This window comes from Staurois parvus, unplaced genomic scaffold (genome assembly GCF_062004578.1).
Source record: "Staurois parvus isolate SC_StPar_1 unplaced genomic scaffold, SC_StPar_1.0 ptg000087l, whole genome shotgun sequence".
Lineage (NCBI taxonomy): Eukaryota > Metazoa > Chordata > Amphibia > Anura > Ranidae > Staurois > Staurois parvus.
In genome coordinates, this window is record NW_028317883.1 from 1,196,452 (window position 1) to 1,219,316 (window position 22,865).

Genomic DNA, 22,865 nt, shown 5'->3' on the forward strand with positions numbered 1-22,865 from the left:
AGACCGGGTAAGGCTTTGCAAGGTTGAAAATAGGCATGAGAAGAAACCTATGATCCTGATAGGGTCAGATTACTCCTCCTTCATGTGTGAGTCACAAATAAACTCGCATAGCTCCATATTAATATATGTATTATATAAAGCCCCCTACACAGTAGAAATGTTATATTAAAGCTTGTGAGAGGCAAATTTGCTTTTTTGCGCAGTCTTTTTTTTTCTTCTTCCAAATGTTGCAAACACTAACATTAACCTCTTCATCCCCAAAATGGGCTCATTCACGGGCTTCATTGAACTGCATTCATCTGCATAGATAAGTTCATTTCTGTGTGTCTGGTTCACACCATAATGCTTTGCTGAGGTACTTTGTGTTTGGTACAGTGCGTAGAATGCAGCACAGTGTACCTCACCACATGCCACCACATCGAATGTTGCAATCTGTTGGATCTCCTGGTCCACAAGGTTCACATTCCTACAGGTGTTTTATTTGCTGTTAGGTATCTGTCTGTTCAGCATCTCCTAATGTACCTACTCTTGTAAGTTGTAAATGTAATGCAACTTAATTGCGGAACCATTAGCAGCTCTCACAGTCCAAGTCCTTCTGATGGACCTTACTTTCGATGGCCTTTTCCAGGTTCACTGGTACCTTTGTTTCTCCTAAGACCAAGGGAGTTCAGAAGGTCCCTTCTTGGTTGACCTTTGCTTTCTTTTTTACCTTTTTGAAAAATGGTACCTTCTCTCTTCAGAGTTTGTGAAGTATCAAGTATTTACCCTTTTATTACAATCTTTTCTTAGTGACTTTCATCCATTTTCAGGCTACTTTTTGCAAGATTGTTCAGACTATTTCACAGCCCTTTCCTCATTATGGAACCTCTTACCCTGCTTTGAACAGTCTCTTTTTCCTGTCTGAAAAGTGAAACACCAACACTCGTCCTTGGGCTTGTAAATCTTCTTTTTCGAAGCCGTGGTCTACCACTTTATATTGTGTATCTCAGCCATATGCATAACATGCACCACTTTTAAGTCCTGGGACACATTTTTGACCCACAGTGACCATTTTGCATAGCTCTGCACTCTGTAGAAGGTATGCTGCCCTACCCCTGACTTTGCGTCCATCTTGAGCACATTGCTCTTCTGTGGACAGGCACACTACAGTGCTAGCTTTTACTCTTCTGCAGTTTGTGGCTCGGGTCTCCATAACAGCAACCTTAGTCCTGGGACACAGGATGGCTGCACCCTTTTCTGCTTTGCAAAAATAGTCTCTGCACTGATTTGAGGTATTATTTTTATAGATTATTTAATTATTTATTTATTTATTTTTTCTCACCCCACGTTTGTCACTTTTACTTATGTGTGTGTTTTTCTCACAGGATGGAGGGTGTGGGTCCTCGGGCCTGCCCTGAAGTCTAGGGGGAGCATGTGTAGCCTTTTGGTTCCTTCCTCCCCTGTCCCTGGGGGGTTTTCTCTTCGGGAGAGCCCCCCGACCAAGTACTGGATGTCCGGCTTCGGCTGGACATAAGGAAAGGTGGTTCACCAGGCCTTTTGGCCAGGAGGACCAAACGGGAACCTTGTCCCTGTCAGGAGCTTCGTGCCCCGGGGGATCAGGGTAGTGGTCCAACCCCTTCGGGGGTAGGTCAAAACACACCCCTAAGTGCACTTTTTGTGTGGTGTTTTTGCACTTGCACTTTTTTGTGAAACACTTACGGGTTTTTCGTTCTAGTTTGCACGTTTGCGGACTTAAAAAAAAACAAAAAAAAAACGGGATGCTACAACAGAAGGGCAAAGGAGCAAGGGGGGAGGCAATAACATACTGTCATCAGGGCCATGATGAGGTTATTCAGAAGTCCTATAAAAACTACTTCTGGTACTTTGGACCTTAGTTTCTTTACCTTGGAGTCTCCCTCTATTTTTTCTAGTACCCTCTCCATTCCTTCTCTTTATCACGGGAGGAATTTTCTGTCTTTTTGACAGACCTGATGGGGCAAGCTCTCATAGAGTCTACAAGATGTGCAAAGCATAAACACCACCAGTCAGCATCCCCTGCTGAGTCATTGTCTGATTCGTCCATAGTGACAATTTTGTTTACAGATAATGGAGGGGAGGAAGATGAAAAAGTGGAAAGTAAATCCTCGGAGTCTGAGATCTTCTCCCTGGTGGATGGGCATTCTCCCTCAATTTCTTTCAAACTAAAATCAGCAACTAAGATATGATGGAGTGCTGAGCTCCCTTGAGGGTCTGGCTTCGACAAAGCCTTTATTCCATACGGTTCAATTTGAAGATGTTCCAGTCTTCAAAGGCACAGTGGGCAAGAGGTTAGAAGCTCTCCTTAGAGCATCTTTTGCTTTGTTGCTCTCGACCATGCAACTGATGCTGGTGGCTTTAACCATTTGCCAAGCTCTGGCTATCTGGGCCAGGTGCGTAATTCACAACCCAGGATTCATCCTGATGGATTCCTTAGTACTCCATACATTGGAGCTCCTTTTTATAGCATTGTGCTGTGTAGATGGTTTGGCGGAAATCCCTGTGCCAAATTTTTCACCTGCCTCTTATGTTCATACAGATGCCCAAGATCTTTATCTGGAAATGGTTTACAGAAACACTTTGTAAGAAAGGACAGTTTTGGAAAGGATTCCGTTTAATGGAGATCGAGATCTCTAGAAAGTCACTTATTTTGAAATCATGAGTGAAAAAAGCACCCAATAAGAAGAAAGCTTTGGTGCCCATGGCAGTCTGTCAAGTCCTTCTCACAATGAAGGGGCACTTCCACAGTTACAAGTGAGTAGGTGTCTTTTGTCTTTTTTGCCCACCTGAACTCAGGGCATTTTAGATCTATGGATCCAAGAAGTGGTGTCCCATGGTTACAGGCTGTAGTTTTGTTCTGTACCAAATCTTGGCTTAATGTCCTCTGACTTTCCGGCCTTTCTGGTGAGCTGGCCCTCCAGGCTGCCTTTTATCAACTCAACTCTTAGTGAGTGACTGTGTCAGTTAACTCCAATGATCGGTTTCAGGGCTTTTATTCAAACCTTTTTATGGTTCCAAAGCCCAATAGCCCAAACTTCAACGCACAGGTTTTCAACGCTTTTTTGTGGGTCCAACAGTTCCAGATGCAAATGGCCTGGTCTGTGATTGTATCACTGCAGTAAGGGACTTTTTAGCATTGAAAGACATCAAGGATGAGTATTTATTTTTTTCCCTGCTTTGGTGGTTTTTGCAGTGGGCGAGTAGCACTTTCAGTTTGTTGCTTTTTTTCTTTGACCTGTTCACAGCCCCTTGGGTCTGGCTGTGGTGCGTAACCTGATCTTGGTGCTGCTATGCTCTCAGGGAATCCACATTATCTAATAATGGGAGGACTCTCTTGAAGGATCATTCTGCCCTGGCAATCAGAATGCAGTGGATGATGTGGATACTTCAGAGCTTGAAGTGGATTCTCAACCTACAGAAGTCTACGTTGGATCCAACCCACCACTTGGAGTCCCTGGGCCCAGTCTTGAACGTGGCTCTAGCCTCAGATGTTTCTGCCACGCGATCCAGTGTTGACCAAGGCCCTGTCTGGTCCCTGCATTCAAAAAAGCATCCTACAGTCCAATTTTGCGTGAGGGTACTGGGCCTCACGATGACCTCTTTTGTGGTAGTAATGTTTGCCCAGTTTTACTCCAGGCATCTGTAGCTCAGTGTGCTGACTGAGTGGAACAAAGCCAGGAAATCTCAGACTTAGTGGCTGACCAACTCTGTGCTGATATCAGAAAAGACCTTTCTTCCATTAACCTGGATGGCTGTCAAAAGAGATGCCAGCATGATGGGCTAGGGGAGGTGTCCTAGTAACAGAAACAGTCCAAGGGAATAGATTGTTTGCCAAATTGGGACAGGTTTGTGGCCAGAAACAGGGATCCAAAGGCCTTTGCAGTGGATGCACTGGTGAACCATGGAATCAGCTCTGGCCGATATACCCCTTCCCTCTGGATTCTTCTGTGACTGCTTCACAGGATCGAGATGGAAAGCATTTTGGTGATCTTTGTGGCACCAGTTTGGTCCATAGTGACGTGGTACTCTGACCCCTGGAAGGTACAACATGGGAACTTCACATGGTGTCATGTGGGAAGTTTCACCCTAGAGGATACACCCTGGACCATATGCTGTCCTTCCTCCAATCTGGGCTGGAGCAGTGTTTTGGCCTGGAGCACCCTGAAGAGGCAACATTGGCCATTCTGTTTGAGCTGGACTGCTTCCAGGCATTTTGACTGTAATAGAATTCCTCTATTCTGCCTTGGACAGTAAAGTAAATATTTTTTTTGTCCTTAAAGTAAATCATTTTCTTTTTGTCTATTGTCAGAAGGTGATGTGGTCCCTCTGTGTTATTGGAACTATGTAATGCTTTTTCCCAAAATTAGGGCATGCCGGGTGGAGGAGGGGCTATATGGCGACTTATTTCTTTTTGCAAGTGTTCCAACCTCCAGTAGATGGCAGTATAGCACAGCTGTGAAAGCATTCCTCTGTCTTATTGTACCAGGAGTAGGAAATCTTTGGCACAGTAAACAGTAGGATAGCTTGGATCAGACGCTACTTAACTCTGCAAATTGGATTTTGTCATCCAGCTAATATAAGTACGGCATAATTTGTGAGTAAACTAATCTTTTTAAAAAGCACATGGTCTTTTAATATGACCTATTGTAGGCTCAATTCACTTAACTATATTACATGTTTTTATTTCCACAACATTGTCACTTTCCTCTAATCACGTTGCTGTTCTGTTAAATGGCCAGCTCAGATGAGACGTCTGTTATATCTTGCCTTACCCGTTTACTATTACACTTTAAGAATACTTTTTTTTACATCTCAATGCTGAATCACAACCCTGATTTTCCCTAGTAGGAAGAATTAATATTTGGTTGGATTGGACTTTAAGCTTTGCAACATTTGTGTGATAAGCTCTGAGACTGTTTCTTTGAATCGGTGATCCACACATACATCAAACTACCGTGTTTCCCCGAAAATAAGACATACCCATAAAATAAGCTGTAGCAGGAATTCTAAGCATTTGCACAATATAAGCCATACCCCGAATATAAGACATAGTGATGGACGGGCAGCCCTTCTCATCTCCCCCATTGTGACAGCTGCTATCTCAGAGGTGAAGGGAGGGGTTACGGGCAACCCCATCAACAAGGTCGGATCCCAATCATTCTGTGCTGCAAGTTGATTTATAGTGGGAGACAGTGAAGAGGTAGAAAGTGAAAGTAAAAGTCTCCTCAGTGAAGTGAGGAGCAGGACGCTCTGCTTTAGGTACCGTATTGGGTGTTCTCAGGGGGAAGAAGTAAAGCTGTGCCTGCTGTTTTACTCAGCACTGTGGGTCTCTCTCCCCCAGCACCAACCAGCAACAGTCTGTGGGTCTCTCTCACCCCCCACAAACACCACTAAAGCTGCTGCTCCCCAGCACTGACCAGCAACAGTCTGTGGGTCTCTCTCACCCCCCATAAACACCAGTAAAGCTGCTGCTCCCCAGCACTGACCAGCAACAGTCTGTGGGTCTCTCACCCCCCACAAACACCACTAAAGCTGCTGCTCCCCAGCACCAACCAGCAACAGTCTGTGGGTCTCTCTCACCCCCCATAAACACCAGTAAACTGCTGCTCCCCAGCACTGACCAGCAACAGTCTGTGGGTCTCTCTCACCCCCCATAAACACCAATAAAGCTGCTGCTCCCCAGCACTGACCAGCAACAGTCTGTAGGTCTCTCTCACCCCCCACAAACACCAGTAAACTGCTGCTCCCCATACTTACCATACTTAATAAAAATAAGACATTCCTTGAAAATAAGCCATAGTGTGTCTTCTTGAGGAAAAATAAATATAAGATAGTGTCTTATTTTCCGGGAAACACGGTAGTAAACTCGTACAACCAGTAAGCATGGTCTTAGCCTGACACTAGGAGGCGTACTTGGACAGCATTTGTACACATTTGAATTTCTTTCCTTCTCCTTTTGCTGTTTGTACTGGGCAAATGGTGCTGACAAATTCTATAGCATACTGTTGTCTAGGACGCTTTCAGTCTGGTACCCTTACTGCTGTTTTACTGATGCATACATGAAGTGGAATTGAGATTGAACTGACTAAAGCAGAACGTCCGTTAAAAATAAAATGATAAAAATGAACAGCCCATTAAAACATAGAATAAAAATAACGCTTTGGCTGCATTATTAAATTTCAACGCAGAGAATTCTTCTGAATACATTTGTCCTGCTATAAAATGTTCTTGGTTTGATTGCCAGCATCACTTCCTTTGAGCCCAGGTGGTCTTGGACCCACTGCAGCCTGTGACTGGATAGTGAAAGGAGAAGCAGCACATATGAGTTTTGTCACATTACTTTCGCTTATCAGCATGCTTCTTGTGGTTGCAAGAACTGATTGGTGCCATGTGCCGCTTCTTCCTCTCTTGCTTTAGCCCTGCTTGCATTTACGAAGTGTATTTAACTGCCTCCTGCCCGCCATATAAGGAAATGATGGGCGCAAGGCGGTTCTCTCGTTCTGGGAGGACGTCATATGACGTCCTCCCACTCTAACCGTTCGTGTGTGGCTCCGGGGGGCGCGCAGCACAGCGATCGGTGGTGCGTTGTGTCCCTTGGACACAGCGGATCAACGGAAAGAGCCGAAGACTTCGGCTCGGTTATGTGATCAGCTGTGTCCAATCACAGCTGATCACATGTAAATAAGGAAATGCCGGTTATAGGCATTTCTCTCCTCACGAGCTGTCAGGCTGATCTAATGAGTTTGATGCTGCAAAACACTCAATGGTTTATATACTGTATATTTCCATCTAACTAAAATATACTTGTAATTATAACATTATTTACATCCATTAATGAAGATTTCACATCTAACAGTCCGCCCCTTGTGGCCAGTGAAAAAATGATTTATGTGTAATCTTCTTTAATATTCAGAATTTTGCTGTTACCTTCTGAGTAAAAAAAAAAAAAAACTCTTTGAAAAGACTATTTAAATTCTCTATATCTACAGACCACATTTCTGCATCTCAATATCTGTAGTCCATATCTTGTGTTGGATGTAATAAGTCCATATTAATAATAAGAGACACAACCGAAAAACTGAGGATCTTGTTCCTCAACAGTCCCATAATATTAAGTCCTTAATGCCGTTTAGATCTCGTTGCACTTGCTTCTGTGACGTCCTTCCATGGTGATTTTTCTTTGGTATACGTATGCTTTCTTATTGTGGGCACAAATATAATAATGGAAAACACAGGTTTCCTGAAGAGTACTTGTAAGACAGATTCATTCAAAGTGATGATTATCTAGTACTTAGTACTTCTGATTATTATGGACCGTTGTTGGCAATTGGTATAGATGTACTGTGACATACTCATGAGACCCTTTTACATTGCCACATTAACAATTTGGATGGATATCATCTTCAGCCAGTTTCTCTGGGTTGAAAACACCCTCTATCTCCATCCATTGTCATAAGCCTGCAAGTAATTCCCCACCTTCTGCTGATGCCCACTGTGTGTTTGACCCTTCACGTCTCCATTGGGGATCTTGTTGCCATCGCAACTCACCACTGTATGCTTTTACTGGAATCTGTGTCCAGTTATACAAACCCTGATGGGCTAAAGCCTTGGCTGGTGCCAAACATTTGTGCACTGAATTCTGTCCTTGGCTACTGGGTGTAGCTAATGTATGAGCCATGGCTTTAGCAGGCTAAGTTGAGGTCATACCTTTAGCAGGCTAGGGAAGAGTTCTCAGAGCTGAGTAGGCAGTTTCATATAAGCAGACCAAATAACTTAATTTCCGAATACAGAGAAGTGTGATGTCACCTGTTACTTGTGGCTTCAGGAATAATCCAAATAAACTACACTTAAGTACAACTGTACTATACTATACCTGCTAATGGCCAATCACTATGAATCTCATCTCAAGTCCCAGTATAGCTATATGATACTCCAGCAATGCCCTTTGAACTTAGTTATGGCAAAAACCAACAAATAAACAAAAAAAGAACGTATATGAGGACTGATGGATTCTAGGACTGTAGAGAGGATGTCATGTGAGACGTAGAGATAGAATGGATACACAACTGTTTCTTAAACCTGGTGTTACTTTTGTTGTAGTTGGCAATAGTTTAATGACCATAAAGGAACTTCACTACATTTATATAAAATATTTATTCAATGTTGGAAGAAAACAAAATGCTGGAAATTCACTTAAACACACAAAAATAATGTAAGGCAGCTTTAATATTCTATAATAAACATTTAAAAAAAATAAATGCTCTACCTGTGCAATTTCAAAATGTTCTCCATATCCCCCCTCCTTCTTTTTTTTTTTTTTTATTTCGCCATAGCCAAACCAAACAACTTAAGAAGCACCCAGGAAGAAAAATAGTGCTAAAAGGATAGACAGAAAAAAGAGCAAAAAAAAAAAATAACAAAAAGGTACAGATTTAATGCTGACTAAGCATGACATTTATCCTACACCTTTCTCATTAACTTGTTAGAGTATTGAATCTGTATTTGGTCTCAAACAAAATGCACACTGCATTACAAAAAAAAAACCATTGCTGTTATACAGTGATTTAGCACAAGCCACTCCTCTCTTATAGTGAGTAAATTGATCCATTTTAAACTCACTTTGCAAGGCAGGGACACATTAAAAAAAAAAGTGGAGAGAGGGGAAAAAAAACCCTTTTATTTTAGGGTTTTAGGTTGTCCCAACTGCAATTCAGTGGCTTCTCCTTAAAACAAACATAAAAAGTTTGCTATGCTTTAAGGTCCTCTTTTCCGAGTATTTTGCTTAGTCTGGGTCAGGTCTGTATTATCCGTCAATGTTTTAGTATTTTTCCTAAAATACAAAACTCAAAAACCATCAACCCCTCACTCAACCTCTGAGATGCTCCCAATGATTAAACTAGTAGTGAATGCTTGGAACTAACTTCCAGCAGAGGTAATGAGTCCATTTGGAAGAGAAAAACAAAACAAAGACACAAAAATACTAAATTGACAAAATATCATCAAGTGCAAAATAACATTATCATGTATTTCCCCAGTGTCAGAGTGAATGAAAACTTCACTCTGAGCCACAGGAAAGAAAAAGAAAAATACAATGCCTACATTTTCTGAGTTATTGTGATTAAGATGATATATCTGTGCACAAGTTCGCTAGCAGGTAAGATTGAAAAAAAAAAAAGTTTGTACCAGTACTGAGCTCATTAGAAAGGGGACAGAACAAAACACACATAAAAAAGTAGATGCATGCGCATAAAATTGATCACATTTCTAATTGATGGCCATCAAACAATGGTGTGTTCACACCCCTGAAATAAAAATTTTTTTACACATGATCTCCATGTTTGTATCCCTAACCTAATATACTTTACCTTTTGTTGGGTATGTGCATTTATGTATATAGACATCTATATGCATACACCTATCTTTATATGTAAAACATCTTTCATGAACTCACTGAACCTGAAAAATATAACCTAAAAACAAAAGTTATTACTCTTTTCCTTTAACACACAAAGAAAGTGAACAGTACAACATTGTTACATTTGGTCCCTGACATTCACACTTTCCTCCGGTGAAAATAAAATACTCAGACCATAGACATCTGAATCACACATTATATCTGGCATTTCATCCACTGTTTCCACATTGCTTGTATTCAAGTTTTGTTCCCAGTTAGGTGGAGTCCTATCAAACAACATAGATATGTTGGGGCTCCTTCCTGTATATTCTGTTTGAATGGGACAGACTGTTTTTTGTAGAACCTTGACCATTTGGCCAAACTATTTTTTATTGCATTCATTTCTTTCCTGCACTGTACCCCTCTGCATGGCATGCTTCATATTTTACCTTGAGAGTGATATTTCTATCATTTTATTGCTATTTTCTCAATTATGAATATTAGACTTCAGTAGTTCAATCTCTGTTTTAAGAGCACTAATTATGGTATTTAATTCAAGCTCCCTTAGAACAGATCTTCTGTGCTGTAATCTTAAATCACTTTCTACAGAATTTATGCAGGCCATAGTCGGGTCGTTTATCGGCCGAATTTTCTGCCGATAAACAAAAAATCGGTTGTTGCTAGCAGCGATGCTGCCACCAGTGTCCACAAAAAATGGCCGTTTTTCGTGGATTTTCCAGCATGACCGATAAAAGTAAACAAGAAGATCCGCGAAAAACGGCCGATGGTATTGCCCCACTAACGGCGTGAATATCGGCCGATTTTTCATGCGGATGAAAATTCGGCCGATAAACAACCCGTCTATGGCCTGCCTTACAGCTAAAGTGAAACCTGATGCTATTTGCCTATGACTGGTAACTGGGGCCATGTCTATTGATCTTATCTTTGGGGACAATGTCATTGTTATGGTGCCTCTTTTTGTTTGAAAAGGTAGCCAATTCTCTTGCATTGTAACTTGCTAGACAGGTATTGTTTGTATTCTCAGGATATTCTTTGGGTTTTAATGACTTGGACCTTCTGAATACATGGGAAAACTTGTGCATACAGTCCATAATGTATGTATATGAGTCTTTAAAGGGATCCATGAAAAATCAACATTTCATTTAAATTTAGGATGGGCATTCGATATTAGAAGGGTTTTGTACTCTGGGTCTTCTCTGTGGCCGTTTCTCCCTTTGCCTAAATGGTAGGCTGACCATAGCCTGTTTGCGTAACAAAGTGGATTCTCATTATTTTCCTGCTTTGTTCTATAAGCTGCTTTTAAGCCTATGGCAAAGGGATGTAATACTTCTAGCAATTCATCTACAGTTTCACTGTAATTTGCTCTTCCTTCTTTAACATGGTCTGGTAAGCAAAGCCATGTGTTCACTTCAGCTGTTAAAAGCAAGATTTTTATCTGGTCACTTGAGTTGGTAACTCCTAGTAATTTACATTATTGCATGAAATGCTGTGTGCACTCCTGGCAATAGTTTGCCAATATTATTAGCTACAAGTAGCACACTTTCTAAAGACTGCATGTGCTCACTAGCCATCTTTTGTGCTATGCTGGCAATTCCTGTTGATCTGCATACACGCCCTTTATAAAATGCAAGAAAAATCTTTAAAAAAGTAGACTGTATCTTTGTGCATAGAAATTGATTAGAAACTGCACCACCCAGCTATTTGTTATAGCCCATGTCTGTATCTAGCATATAGAGCACCCAATGTTCCTTCTTAGCATTCAAATGAAAACCTATCCTTAGTGTGCTTTCGTAGATATTGCAGCCCCTTAAAATATTGCTGAAATAGACCACCAAATTTGTGTCCCTTCGTGGTCGCCATCTGTTGACTAGGTTACGTGTATTTGTGAATACACCCCAATCCTTGTAGGAGTATTTACATATATCCAGCTAGATCTGAGAGTTCCTACACAAAAGAGATAGTTCCATCTGCAATATACATTTATTGATAGAGGTACATAATATATACAAGTTACACGCTAAGCAGTATTTACCACACAATGTACAGTTTTTAAGTCTCTTGACTTCTACGATATTTGCAGTTTACCCACAAAACCATGTTTAAAATACAATGTACAATACAAGTATGAAGTTAGTTTACTTCTCAACTTCAGGTCTAGTCATCCTGCCTGCTGTGTGTGTCCCATCACAATGAGACCCCCAGCTGGGTGACCAGGCCTTACCCCCCCCCCCTCCTTTCTGTACTGTGGCCAATATAATGCTCACCAATTGGACACTGTACCTAGCCAATGTATATTGGGCACAGCATGATTGGAAGTTCAAAGAAGGCTGCTGTTTACCACTTATGTGGGATGTGCTAAGGGGACGACAAAAGGCCAGAATTTGTAGTGGAAAACTCTCTCTCTCTCTCCTCTCTCCCTCTCTCTCTCCTCTCTCCCTCTCTCTCTCCTCTCTCCCTCTCTCTCTCCTCTCTCCCTCTCTCTCTCCTCTCTCCCTCTCTCTCTCTTCTCTCCCTCTCTCTCTCTCCCTCTCTCTCCCCCCTCCCCCCCTCTCCCCCCTCCCCCCCTCTCCCCCCCCTCTCTCCCCCCCCTCTCTCTCCCCCCTCCCCCCCTCTCTCCCCCCTCCCCCCTCCCCCCCCCCTCTCTCCCCCCCCCCTCTCTCCCCCAGTATGGAAGCTAGAAAGTTTGATGCTGCAAAACACTTAATGGTTTAAATACTGTATATTTATAAAATATACTTGTAATTATAACATTATTTACATCCATGAATGGAGATTTCACATAAACTCATTATCTAACAGTGGGGACATGATGATCAGTATGCCCTGGTGATCAGTGTAGCCCCAGCAGTGCCACCTGCCAGTGCACATCAATGCCACATATCAGTGCCGTCTATCAGTGCCACATATGAGTGATGCCTGTCAATGCCCTTTAGTGCCACCTATCAGTGCCCATCACTGCAGCCTCATTAGCGCACATCAGTGAATGAGAAAAATCACTTATTTACAAAATTTTATAACAAAAACTAAGAAAAAAACATTTTTTTGAAACTTTTTAGTTGTTTTTGGTTTGTTTAGCAACAAATAACCCAGAGGTGATTAAATACTACCAAAAGAAAGCTCTATCTGTCTAAAAAAAAATATAATAACAATTTCATATGAGTACAGTGTTGCATGACCGCGCAATTGCAGTGATAGCGTTGAAAGCTGACAATTGGCCTGGGCAGGAAGGGGGTATAAGGAAAGTGGTTAATAATGTATAAAGGATCACAGAGCTGTAATAAATTGGGTCTTTATCTGCCTAGAGTTCAGCTTTACATTGGTTCTAAAGGTGGAGGGTTTTTTACCTTAATACATTCTCTGTTTTAAGGCAAAAAAACCACCTGTGTGCAGCTCCCCCAGACCCCCTTATAACTACCTGACCTTGATCCAGCGATGTGCAACAGCTTTCTCGGCTCTCTCCCTCCTCATTGGCTCAGAGCCATTAGCTCCCACTGCTGTCAATCGCAGCCAGTGGGGAGGGAGCAGCTTTCTATGAGGCACTCATCTTGGGGGAGGAGCCAGGAGCACCAGCGGGGGGACCCAAGAAGAGGAGGATCAGGTCTGCTGTGTGCAAAAACCATTACACAGAACAGGTAAGCATAACAGGTTTGTTGTGTTTAAAACCTCATTTCCAATCACTTTAAACTACGGATGTGTTTTGGGTTGTATTACAACGTGTGACACCCAGAGGAAACTTGGGCAAACACAAGAGTAACATATAGACTCTTGTACTTCGAAAAAGTGTTTTCCTGAATTAACGTTTGTGTGAAATTGTTATTGTATGTGTTGGGAGCATTCCTTTTTTTTTTTTTAAATGCCAACAATAATCAGCTTATATTTCACGTTAATGCTGCTGTGATTTATCAGAGAACTTTGTAAGTGTAACTAACCAGTATTCATGTATTTCAGGTATCTTGCCAATCGCACCAAGAGACACACATTGGCCATGACTAGTCCTTCAGCTGAGATTCCTCCAGAACTACAGCGTCAATTGGGGCAGCAGCAGTGTTTTAGAAACAGAGTTTGGCCCCCTCACCTTGCTCCTGACCAGCACCGGTGAGTACATACCAGCCATAAAGCCTGGAGAATCATTGAAGTGATTAGCACAGTATAGCCAAAACAAAATCACAATACTTCTTGGGTAGCAACTCACTGTGTTGAAAATACAGATTGCATATCTGCTGCGGGGGCCTCTCAGCTTCAGGGAATACTTAAATGTGGGCAGCACAGTGGCTAAATGGTTAGCACTTCTGCCTGGCAGTACTAGGGTCGTTGGTTTGAATCCCAACCACAGCACCACCTGCCTGGAGTTTGCATGTTCTCCCTGTGCCTACGTGGGTTTCCTCTGGGTACTCCGGTTTCCTACTACACTCCAAAGACATGCTGGTAGGTTAATTGGCTCCTGTATAAATTGGCCCTAGAATGTGTGAATGTGAGTTAGGGACCTTAGATTGTACGCCCCTTGGGGGTTAGGGACTGATGTGAATGTATATAAGAAGCAGAGGGTGCACGGGCCTAGTGCATTACCTTTAAAAATGAAATTTATTATAAATAGTAAAATACTCTCAGAAAGAGGTACCTCCTCGAAATGCGTCAGTCACCAGCTATCTAGGGGTTTACAGTCCCCCACCAGACCACTTCCAGGGGTTTTGGACCACATTGCATCCTTTGTGACATGCTTTCCATTTGATTTTATTTCTCTTGTGAGTATTTTACGATTTATAATAAATTTCATTTTTAAAGCTAATGTACTAGGCCCGTGCGCCCTCTCTTTGTTTCTTATATACAGTTCTCTTTGGATTTCCCTGGTCCATTGAGGGCAGCAAGGCTTGCATGCCTTTCATACTCATGTGCGGATTTTGACATTGTGGAGTCCTCGGTCCAGCACAGGAGGACATGCATGCAGTTGCTTTATTCTTCTTACTGATGTGAATGTACAATATATACAGTATGTAAAGTGCTGCAGAAATTGACAGCATTATATAAGTACCTGAAATAAAAATGTTTAAAGCTTTTGATTGGGGACTGGGATGGAGTAGTGGTTTTCTTTTTTTTTGCCCCATTTCTGGCCCATTGTAGAGATTTCTCCCTACTTTCCATCCTAAGGACACAACAGGAAGTGAAAGAAAATCCTTGAAGGGAAGAGAAAAGCTCCTGGATAGTTGTCAGTGTCCTGATAAGAAAACCTCCCCTCTATTACTGTTCTAGTGACAACAATTTAGGACTTTCCCTCGATTTCAGTCACAGAACAAAAATATGATGGATATCTCCCCCTCTAACCCTTCTCGATTTTATCCTAAAACAAAAAAAAAAGTTTTTGCTTTAGGTACACCTTAATAGTGAGCACGCAAATCCTTCCATTTACAGAACAGAGGAGTACAGAAGGCTTTGGTACACCTGAATCTGAACAGTATGGTCACAATGTCAGGTCTTGCACTAGTGTCACATCTCATTAGGAACATATTTTATGCCACTTTTGAAATTCTGCATTTATAATTCAGTCTGTAATTTGATCCCTGGTTTGTTTGGTGTTTTTTTTTTTTTTAGTTTTTTTTTTAATCTGCCTTATCTGGAATTTATGTTTTGTTCATTGCTATGGTATTTTATTGATTGGAGTACAAAATGCCCTGTGTTTTCCTGGGAGTCATGCGATGGTTTCCTTACAACCTTTGGCCAGTGAATGTATACGCAAGCATGCAAACTTTGTTCAACTCCCGCTGAGTGCCACGCTGGAGCAAATAGAGGAGGGGGTGCAGTGTTTTCTCAGCACTTTCAGCTGGTGTGACCTTGTACTAAATCCTGGCAATTCAGTGGCCTATGGCATTATTTCCCCTAACCTCTCAGAATATTTGTTCTGCTATAAGAAAACACAGGGATGTTGTTAGCCTTAAATTGCAAAATCTCTGAAGGAGCTGTTTTAAAGAATTTAATTACGATATCATTTAAAAAATTTTTTATTTTCAGTAGTCGATATCTGTAAACTGTGTTTTAGGGCTCGTTCACACCATACGTGCATGAAAACTGATTGAAACCGACATGCAGATTTCACTGCAGAGACCTCAGTTTGCATCAGTGAGTTTTATACACATTGCAGATTCCTGCGCAGAAAAAAACGAATTGAGGCAACATGAAAACTGATATCTCTGCAAGTGAAATCTGCACATCAGTTTCCATCAGTTTTTCTGCACGTATGGTGTGAATGAGGCTTTAATAAGTCATTAAACTGAAGAACAATAGTGCAGGTTTTTAAATCTGAACTCCAGACAGATATTTTAAAAACACAAATTCTGTTAAGAATTTATTAAAAATCATTGGAATGTATTTGTCTTAAAGCGAAGTTCCACCTGAAAAAAAATAAATGTCAGCAGCTACAAAAACTGTAGCTGCTGACTTTTAAAATACAGCCACTTACCTGTCCCTTGGTCCAGCGGTGTGCTCACCATGACTGGTTTCATCGGCCGTCTTCTCTCCTTGGCGCTGGCATCTGCAGTGTGGGCACCTGGCTGTGACAGCTTGCGGCTTCACAGCCGGATGCCCACTACGCATATGTGAGAAGCGCTGTGCTTTGTGAATAGCCCCCGTAGTATTCTGGGACCTGTCACGTGTCCCAGAAGACTACGGGGAGGGAGGGGGGAGGACAACTTCTACTTCCGATCGCTTAGACAATCACAGCAGAAGTGGGCACCTGTCAAATTAGGGGACCTGCTCCCCAAAGGTGCCAATCCTTAATGGGGAGCGGGGGACAAAGGCTTAAAAGGGAACTTTCCGTTTTGGGTAGAGCTCCTCTTTAAAGAGGAGTTATAAGAACAGGTATGCCCTGAGGATTTTTGCTCACTTCTTTTTCTGGTGACAAGTCAAACCTTTGAATCTCCCATCATGCTGTCCCAGAGATAATGGTCACCAGGATAGATTCATGAAAACAGTAATCAAAACTTGAATCTAACCCTTCCTGCTCTATCACAAAAGTGGCCTTTAAATGCACTTTACATTTATTTTAATCACATGTGTTTTCCTTTCCCCTTGCAGCAGCAGGTTGGCTGTGCAGTCTGGCAGAGATGTGTAAATCACAGGATTTGGTGGACAAAAATAAAAATCCTTTGGCAGGTTAAAACCAATCCCATGTAATTTATATAAATTCCACATTTCGTTTTCCCCCTGGTGTTACAGCAGTGAGTGAACAGTCTGTCTTCAGATATTAATGTTACCTGCTCTGTCTTGTCCTCCTGTTTTGTGTTAATATAAAATACAAATTCAGGCACATAAATGTATGGCTTAGCAGCTGGCAGCTGTTTCCCATACCATGTTTTTTAGGGTATTAAATCTGCAGGACAGTTTGTTCTGTTGAAAAACAACAGACTTACTGGCTAGATCACCAGGTGAAAATAAAAGAAAGCAAGCCCCTAAGGGCTCAATTACACTTGCTTCGACTAGCTTAAAGCTTCATCGTGCTTTTTTGATTTGTTTTTGATGCTTCAGGGATACTTTGTTTATGTTTCAATTATGCTTTTTTTTAAACTTTAATGAAGCGTGGCAAATGCCCTGTGTGTTTGCTGATTTTCTGTTTTGTTTTAAAGGGTCCCAGTAGAACCCCGGCTCACTAGTACCACCACTCAGCATATCCCCAGCTCGTCAGCACCCCTGTTCAGCAGATCCCCAGCTTATCAGTGCCCCTGTTCAGAAGATCCTCAGCTCATTGTTATCCTCGTTCAGCAGATCCCCAGCTTATTGGTTTCCTTGTTCAGCAGATCCCCAGCTTATTTACACCCTCATTCAGCAGATCCAGTGTTCAGTAGTAACCCCCAGCTCTGCTGATCCACCTTTCTCTCTGGTCCCCATTCACCTCCTGCTATATTGCTACCATGTTGCATACCACATGTGGCATTGCTAGTTTCTCCTGCTCTGGTCCCCCAGCTCTGCTGATCCTCTGCCACTCAGTCCCTTCTCTCCAATCCAGCTCACCTTCCGTTATAACATTCCCATGTTGCACACCACGTGTGCCATCTGCTAGTTGCTCAACTTCAGTCTGGACCCTGCTCACCTTTCTGCTGATCCACACTGCACACCAGATGTGATGTCTGCACCAGACAGAATTTATACACAAGTGGGAAGTGACTGCTGATGATCTCTTTCCTATTCACTTGTTGGTTTCCCAATGCATCCTGGGATATCTCATACCTGCAATACCTCCATAACAAAGTGAAGCTAACTCTGAATAAAAGCCCCTCAAAAGGTGCAGGTGCTGTTAGTGAGCTTTGCTATAGAATTCTATGGAGGCTTTGAAGCACCAATAAAGCGACGTGGGCTATAATTTTTGATGCAGAGCAAACGCAAAGTGTGAACAGGACTGTAAGCTAACAGTTTTATTTAGTGATAGGCTCTTTGTTTGGCATTCAAAGTGCTTTAAAAAAGCGGGTCCAATACCACATTTTAAACCGGTGTAAAAAAGCCCTAAAAATGGAAACTAGTGCAGCCACCATATCTAAGCATTGTAAGCTGCAGTGTAAAAAATGTTTGCTTTTGGGTTTAATATGGCTTTAGCGAAACTGCATACAATGAGACATGATGCCAACATGCTGAAAAATTGTTTTAAGGTTAAAATGCACTCCCAGAGCATGTCTGAATTTGTCAAAGCTAGCATAACAGGATTCTTTGTAAGCATAAGATTTCATCTACAGTTGTGTTCACAATAATAGCAGTCAGACATCACTAACCTGATCAATCACTGTTTTTGGTAGAAATGATATTTCTACATGGCAAATAATTTACTAGCAGGTGTAGTAGAGTAATAGAAATCCAACAGACCCAACAGTCATGACATGCATGCTGCTGATTCTGTGTAATTGAATCACTAATTGAAAGGGGCATGTTCAAAATAATAGCAGTGTGGAGTTCTATTAGTGAGGTCATTCATTCTTTGAAAAACAGGTGGCAATTATTGCCCTTATTTAAGGAAGGAAGGCAGCAAATGTTGTACATGCTGGTTACAGTGCATTTCTCTCTGATATTCTGAGAAAAATGGGTAATTGCAGACATTGTTCAGAAGAACAGCATACCTTGATTAAAAAGTTGATTGTAGAGGGGAAAACATCTAAAGAAGTGCAGAAAATGATAGGCTGCTCAGCTAAAATGATCACAAATGCTTTAAAATGGCAACCAAAACCTGAAAGACGTGGAAGAAAGCGAAAAATTACCATTCAAATGGATAGAATAGCCAAAATGGCAAGGACTCAGCCAACAATCAGCTCCAGGAAGATCGAAGAAGGTGTAAAGTTACCTGTGAGTACTGTTACAATTAGAAGACACCTATGTGAAGCCAAGCTATCTGCAAGAAGCCCCCGCAAAGTCCCACTGTTGAAAAAAAGACATGTGCTGAAGAGGTTACAATTTGCCAAAGAGCACATTGACTGGCCTAAAGAGAAATGGTGCAACATTTTGTGGACTGATGAAAGTAAGATTGTTCTTTTTGGGTCTAGTGGCCGGAGACAGTTTGTCAGACGACCCCCAAACACTGAATTCAAGCCACAGTACACTGTGAAGACAGTGAAGCATGGTTGTGCAAGCATCATGATATGGGGTTGTTTCTCATACTACGGTGTTGGGCCTATTTATCGCATACCAGGGATCATGGATCAGTTTGAATACATCAGAATACTTGAAGAGGTCATGCTGCCTTATGCTGAAGAGGAAATGCCCTTGAAATGGGTGTTCCAACAAGACAACGACCCCAAACACACCAGTAAATGTACAACATCTTGGTTCCAGACCAACAAGATTGACGTTATGGCGTGGCCAGCCCAATTCCCGGATCTTAATCCAATAGAGAACTTGTGGGGTGACATCAAAAATGCAGTTTCTGAGGCAAAACTAAGAAATAGAGAAGAACTGTGGAATGTAGTCCAATCATCCTGGGCTGGAATACCTGTTCACAGGTGCCAGAAGTCGGTTGACTCCATGCAACACAGATGTACCGCACTTCTCAGAAACAGTGCTTATACAACTAAATATTAATTAAGTGATTCAAAGGAAAGCAAAATCTTCAAACATTTTTCAGTTTATATAGTGAATGTTTGAGTTTGTAAAGAAGAATACAAACACTGCTATTTTTTTGAACAGTCTAATATTCACTTTTCTTCAATTTTTTTAGAGGAACAACACAAATTTGATATATTTTTCTTCATGTTTTGATTTGGAATAGAATGTGTAGTGTTCCCAATGCATTTGTGTGTATGGAAATAAAAGCTATTAGAAGGATTTTGAGCTTTATTCACTTTTTTCAACACACTGCTATTATTTTGAACACAACTGTATTTCAGGTTTGTAAGGGGAAAATGAGGATGTTTCCTATGTAGATTTGTGGTGCATGTCTGTTGTTTCTGAATACAGATAACAATGAGCTTTTGATAGCTAGGTTTACAGCTAAACTGTTTACCAATATTGTGTTTTGCTATATCAGCAGGAATAGTAATTCTTAAAGCCTAATGCTGGAACTTACAGAAAAAATACCCTTGCAATGCCCCCCCAGCCTCACTTCAAAGGTTAAATGCTTATGTAACATATGGTGTAGAACAGGTATCACTAAATGGCGGACTGGGGTCCGGATGTGGACCGAGTCGCTGTCACATCCGGACCCATACAGCCCTGCCATTCAAGAGCCTTTTCTTCCCCCATCTGACTCACGGTCATCCTCACAGAGCTGACAGCCGGAGGTAGGACAGTTCTGTATGGAGGGTGGGAGCTGCCTGAGGTTAACAAGCAGATGATTGGTTGCTAGGATGAAGGGCAGTCCTAGCAATCAATCACTATCTGTGTAAGGTAGGACAGTGGAGGTGGTGGCAAAATTAAAGGGGCTAAGGACCATTAATGTGAAGGGGGGCTGAGGACTGAATGTGGGGGGGACTGATGACAGTAATGTGGGGTCTAAGGACTGTGGTGTGTGGGGGCTGAGGGCATTAAAGTGGAAGGGGCTGAGGACAGTATTATGAAGGGGGGCTGAGGACAGTAGCATAGAGGGGGGCTGAAGCCAGTAACATGGGTGGGTCTGGGGACAGTAATGTGGGGGGATGATTTAAAAAGGGCCAGAGTACACTTCAGTGAAGGGGGCAGAGGACAGTACTGTTGGGGGTGGGGGGGGGGGGGTGGGGGTGCGATTTGATGTCAAGAAAGTGTGAGAACACTACTGTGAAAGGGGTGGAGGGGGGTGATGTAAAGGGGGAGCTGAGGACACTCTTCAAGGGTTCTTTCTGTGGATGAGGAGGGGACTATGACAGTGCAGTGGGGACTGAGGACACTGATGTGACAACAGGTTCAGATCTGTACATGTGAATTTGGTGCACATGTTGTCGGTAGGTCAGCACTACCTGCTAGAAACCTGAGATAGTCCCTGACCCTTTTTTTCAAAATCGCACCACAGCAACACATGGTTTGGCGCACACAAAAATGTACCACAGGGGCCTACCTGAGATTCGGACCTCTGATGCATGCACATTTTATTGCCTGGACCTTGGTGAATTTTAATTCAATACCCCTGGTGTAGAAGAATGAGGTGATATACTTACCTTATTCCTCTCTTTGGTGTGTGTTGTTTTTGTTCTGCTTCTTCCTGACGCTCCGGGCTGTGGGTGGTCCCTTTCTGTCGTCTGGTACAATGGTGTTCATTATTTCCGAGGGGGCCTTTGCTCTATACTGGATCCCAAAGTTCTTGGGTCTTTCCATAATGCACATATTTCAACAACATGGAACCTACAAAGTCAGTCATAGCATTCCTCCATCTGGGGGATTTCATTGCCTCTGGGGACATCAGTGGTATCTATTCACATATTTCCATCTTTTCAGGGCATCAATGCTACCTGCATTTTGCTGTGGGCATGCAACCCTGCCAGTTCAATGCCCTTCCCTTTGATATGTTCACTGTACCTCTGGTCTTTACAAGCTGCTAGGCCTGTACTTGCTGTGCTTCATTCACATGGAAGTCTCATACGGGGATTGCCTAAATGACTTCTACTGAGGAAACCGTTCAGATGCTTTCAGTCAACACTTGACAAAATTCTACAAAGGTTCTGGTAAATCCTGATCCTCCAGAATTCAGCACTGATACTAGCTCATCACTTGGAGTATCTGAGCCTTCTCCTGCACACTATTCTGTACAGGTTTTTTTTTCTTCCACTGGATGAACTGCACACTTACCCCCCTTTCGTGTGTGGACTCTGTAGTCTGGGAGCCAACTGTCACTCTGACTTGAGTGAGGGTTCTGTTTTTAATGGTGGCCTCCATCTAAGTTGATCTTTATGCCCTCAGGGCACTCCATTCCGTTGCATCTCAACATTTTGGCTGCGTGGGACCCCTCAGTTGGACTCTTTTTGAATGTCCAGAAGGTTTAAGGCTTCCTTTGTCCCTCATTGGACAAGAAAGAAAAAGGGATTTTTATACTTGCCATAAAATTATTTTTTTGGAGTCCATTGAGGGAAATTCATTTATTATTGTGAGCCAAGACCGTTTTATTGGTTGTGACATTTACGGAGTCAATACCAGCAACATACAAGATTGGTGTAATCAGATTGGATGGTGTATGGCAGTCTGCATGAGTTTATTGGGAATTAAAAGCTATTGATGTACTTTCTAAATGTAAGTGACTTACTTTCTGATTTTGCCCACGTATCAACATTACTACAGTGTGGGAGTGTATTCTTTTTTTTTATCATTGCACAATTCCAAGTTTTGATACATAGCTGATATACTAGTTGAAACTTTTAAAGGCACATCACTGGCAATGTATATGATCAGCTTGATTGGATAATGTATGGGATTCTTCATGAGTTTGGTTAACGATATATGCTTACTTTGACCTTCCTTTGATCTAGAAGGCCATATTTGGTGAGTGTTTTTCCATGAGGTGATGTAGTGGTGATTGTATATCAAGAAGCAAATCTCTACATTTTATCACATGTATACATTTAGGCCTCATACACACTGGACATTTTCTTGAACTCTTTGAAGCCTCCTCCTGGCAGTAGTGTTTTGGCCAAAAAAAAAAAGCCGAACGCTTGTGAAAGTGTGTAATGCGTTTGCCCACATCAAGATTTTGGACGTTTAATTAATTTCATTGGCCAGAATAAATAATTTACTCTGGCCACTGAAATGAACTTTCAAGCACAACTCCCCCCCCCCCCCCCCCCCCCCCGGCTTACCTTTAATGCACATTTAGACACGTTTACTTGTGTCTTTTTCTGCCAAAACTTTTTTTTTTCTGCCTCTAAACTCTCCTGCTAAACGCTTTCAAATGTTTGTGTGTGGATAGAAACAAAGGATAAAATGCAGTTTGAAAGCAGGAAAAAAATGCCAGATGCCCCTCCTAGGAGCAGCTGTAAAAATGTGCAGTGTGCATGAGGCCTTATTGTTT

The 22,865-nt window shown here is 42.0% G+C and overlaps 1 protein-coding gene across 2 annotated transcripts in view; it reads left to right on the forward strand.

Annotated features, from left to right (window-relative positions):
- The window catches only part of SIK3 (SIK family kinase 3), a 229,702-nt gene that overhangs the window by 163,423 nt on the left and 43,414 nt on the right, over nucleotides 1–22,865 (forward strand). For both annotated transcript variants that reach the window (XM_089670146.1, XM_089670147.1), the window contains exon 15: nucleotides 13,379–13,525. In XM_089670146.1, coding sequence (XP_089526272.1) covers nucleotides 13,379–13,525 — 147 coding nt within the window. The remainder of the gene's footprint in view (nucleotides 1–13,378; nucleotides 13,526–22,865) is intronic.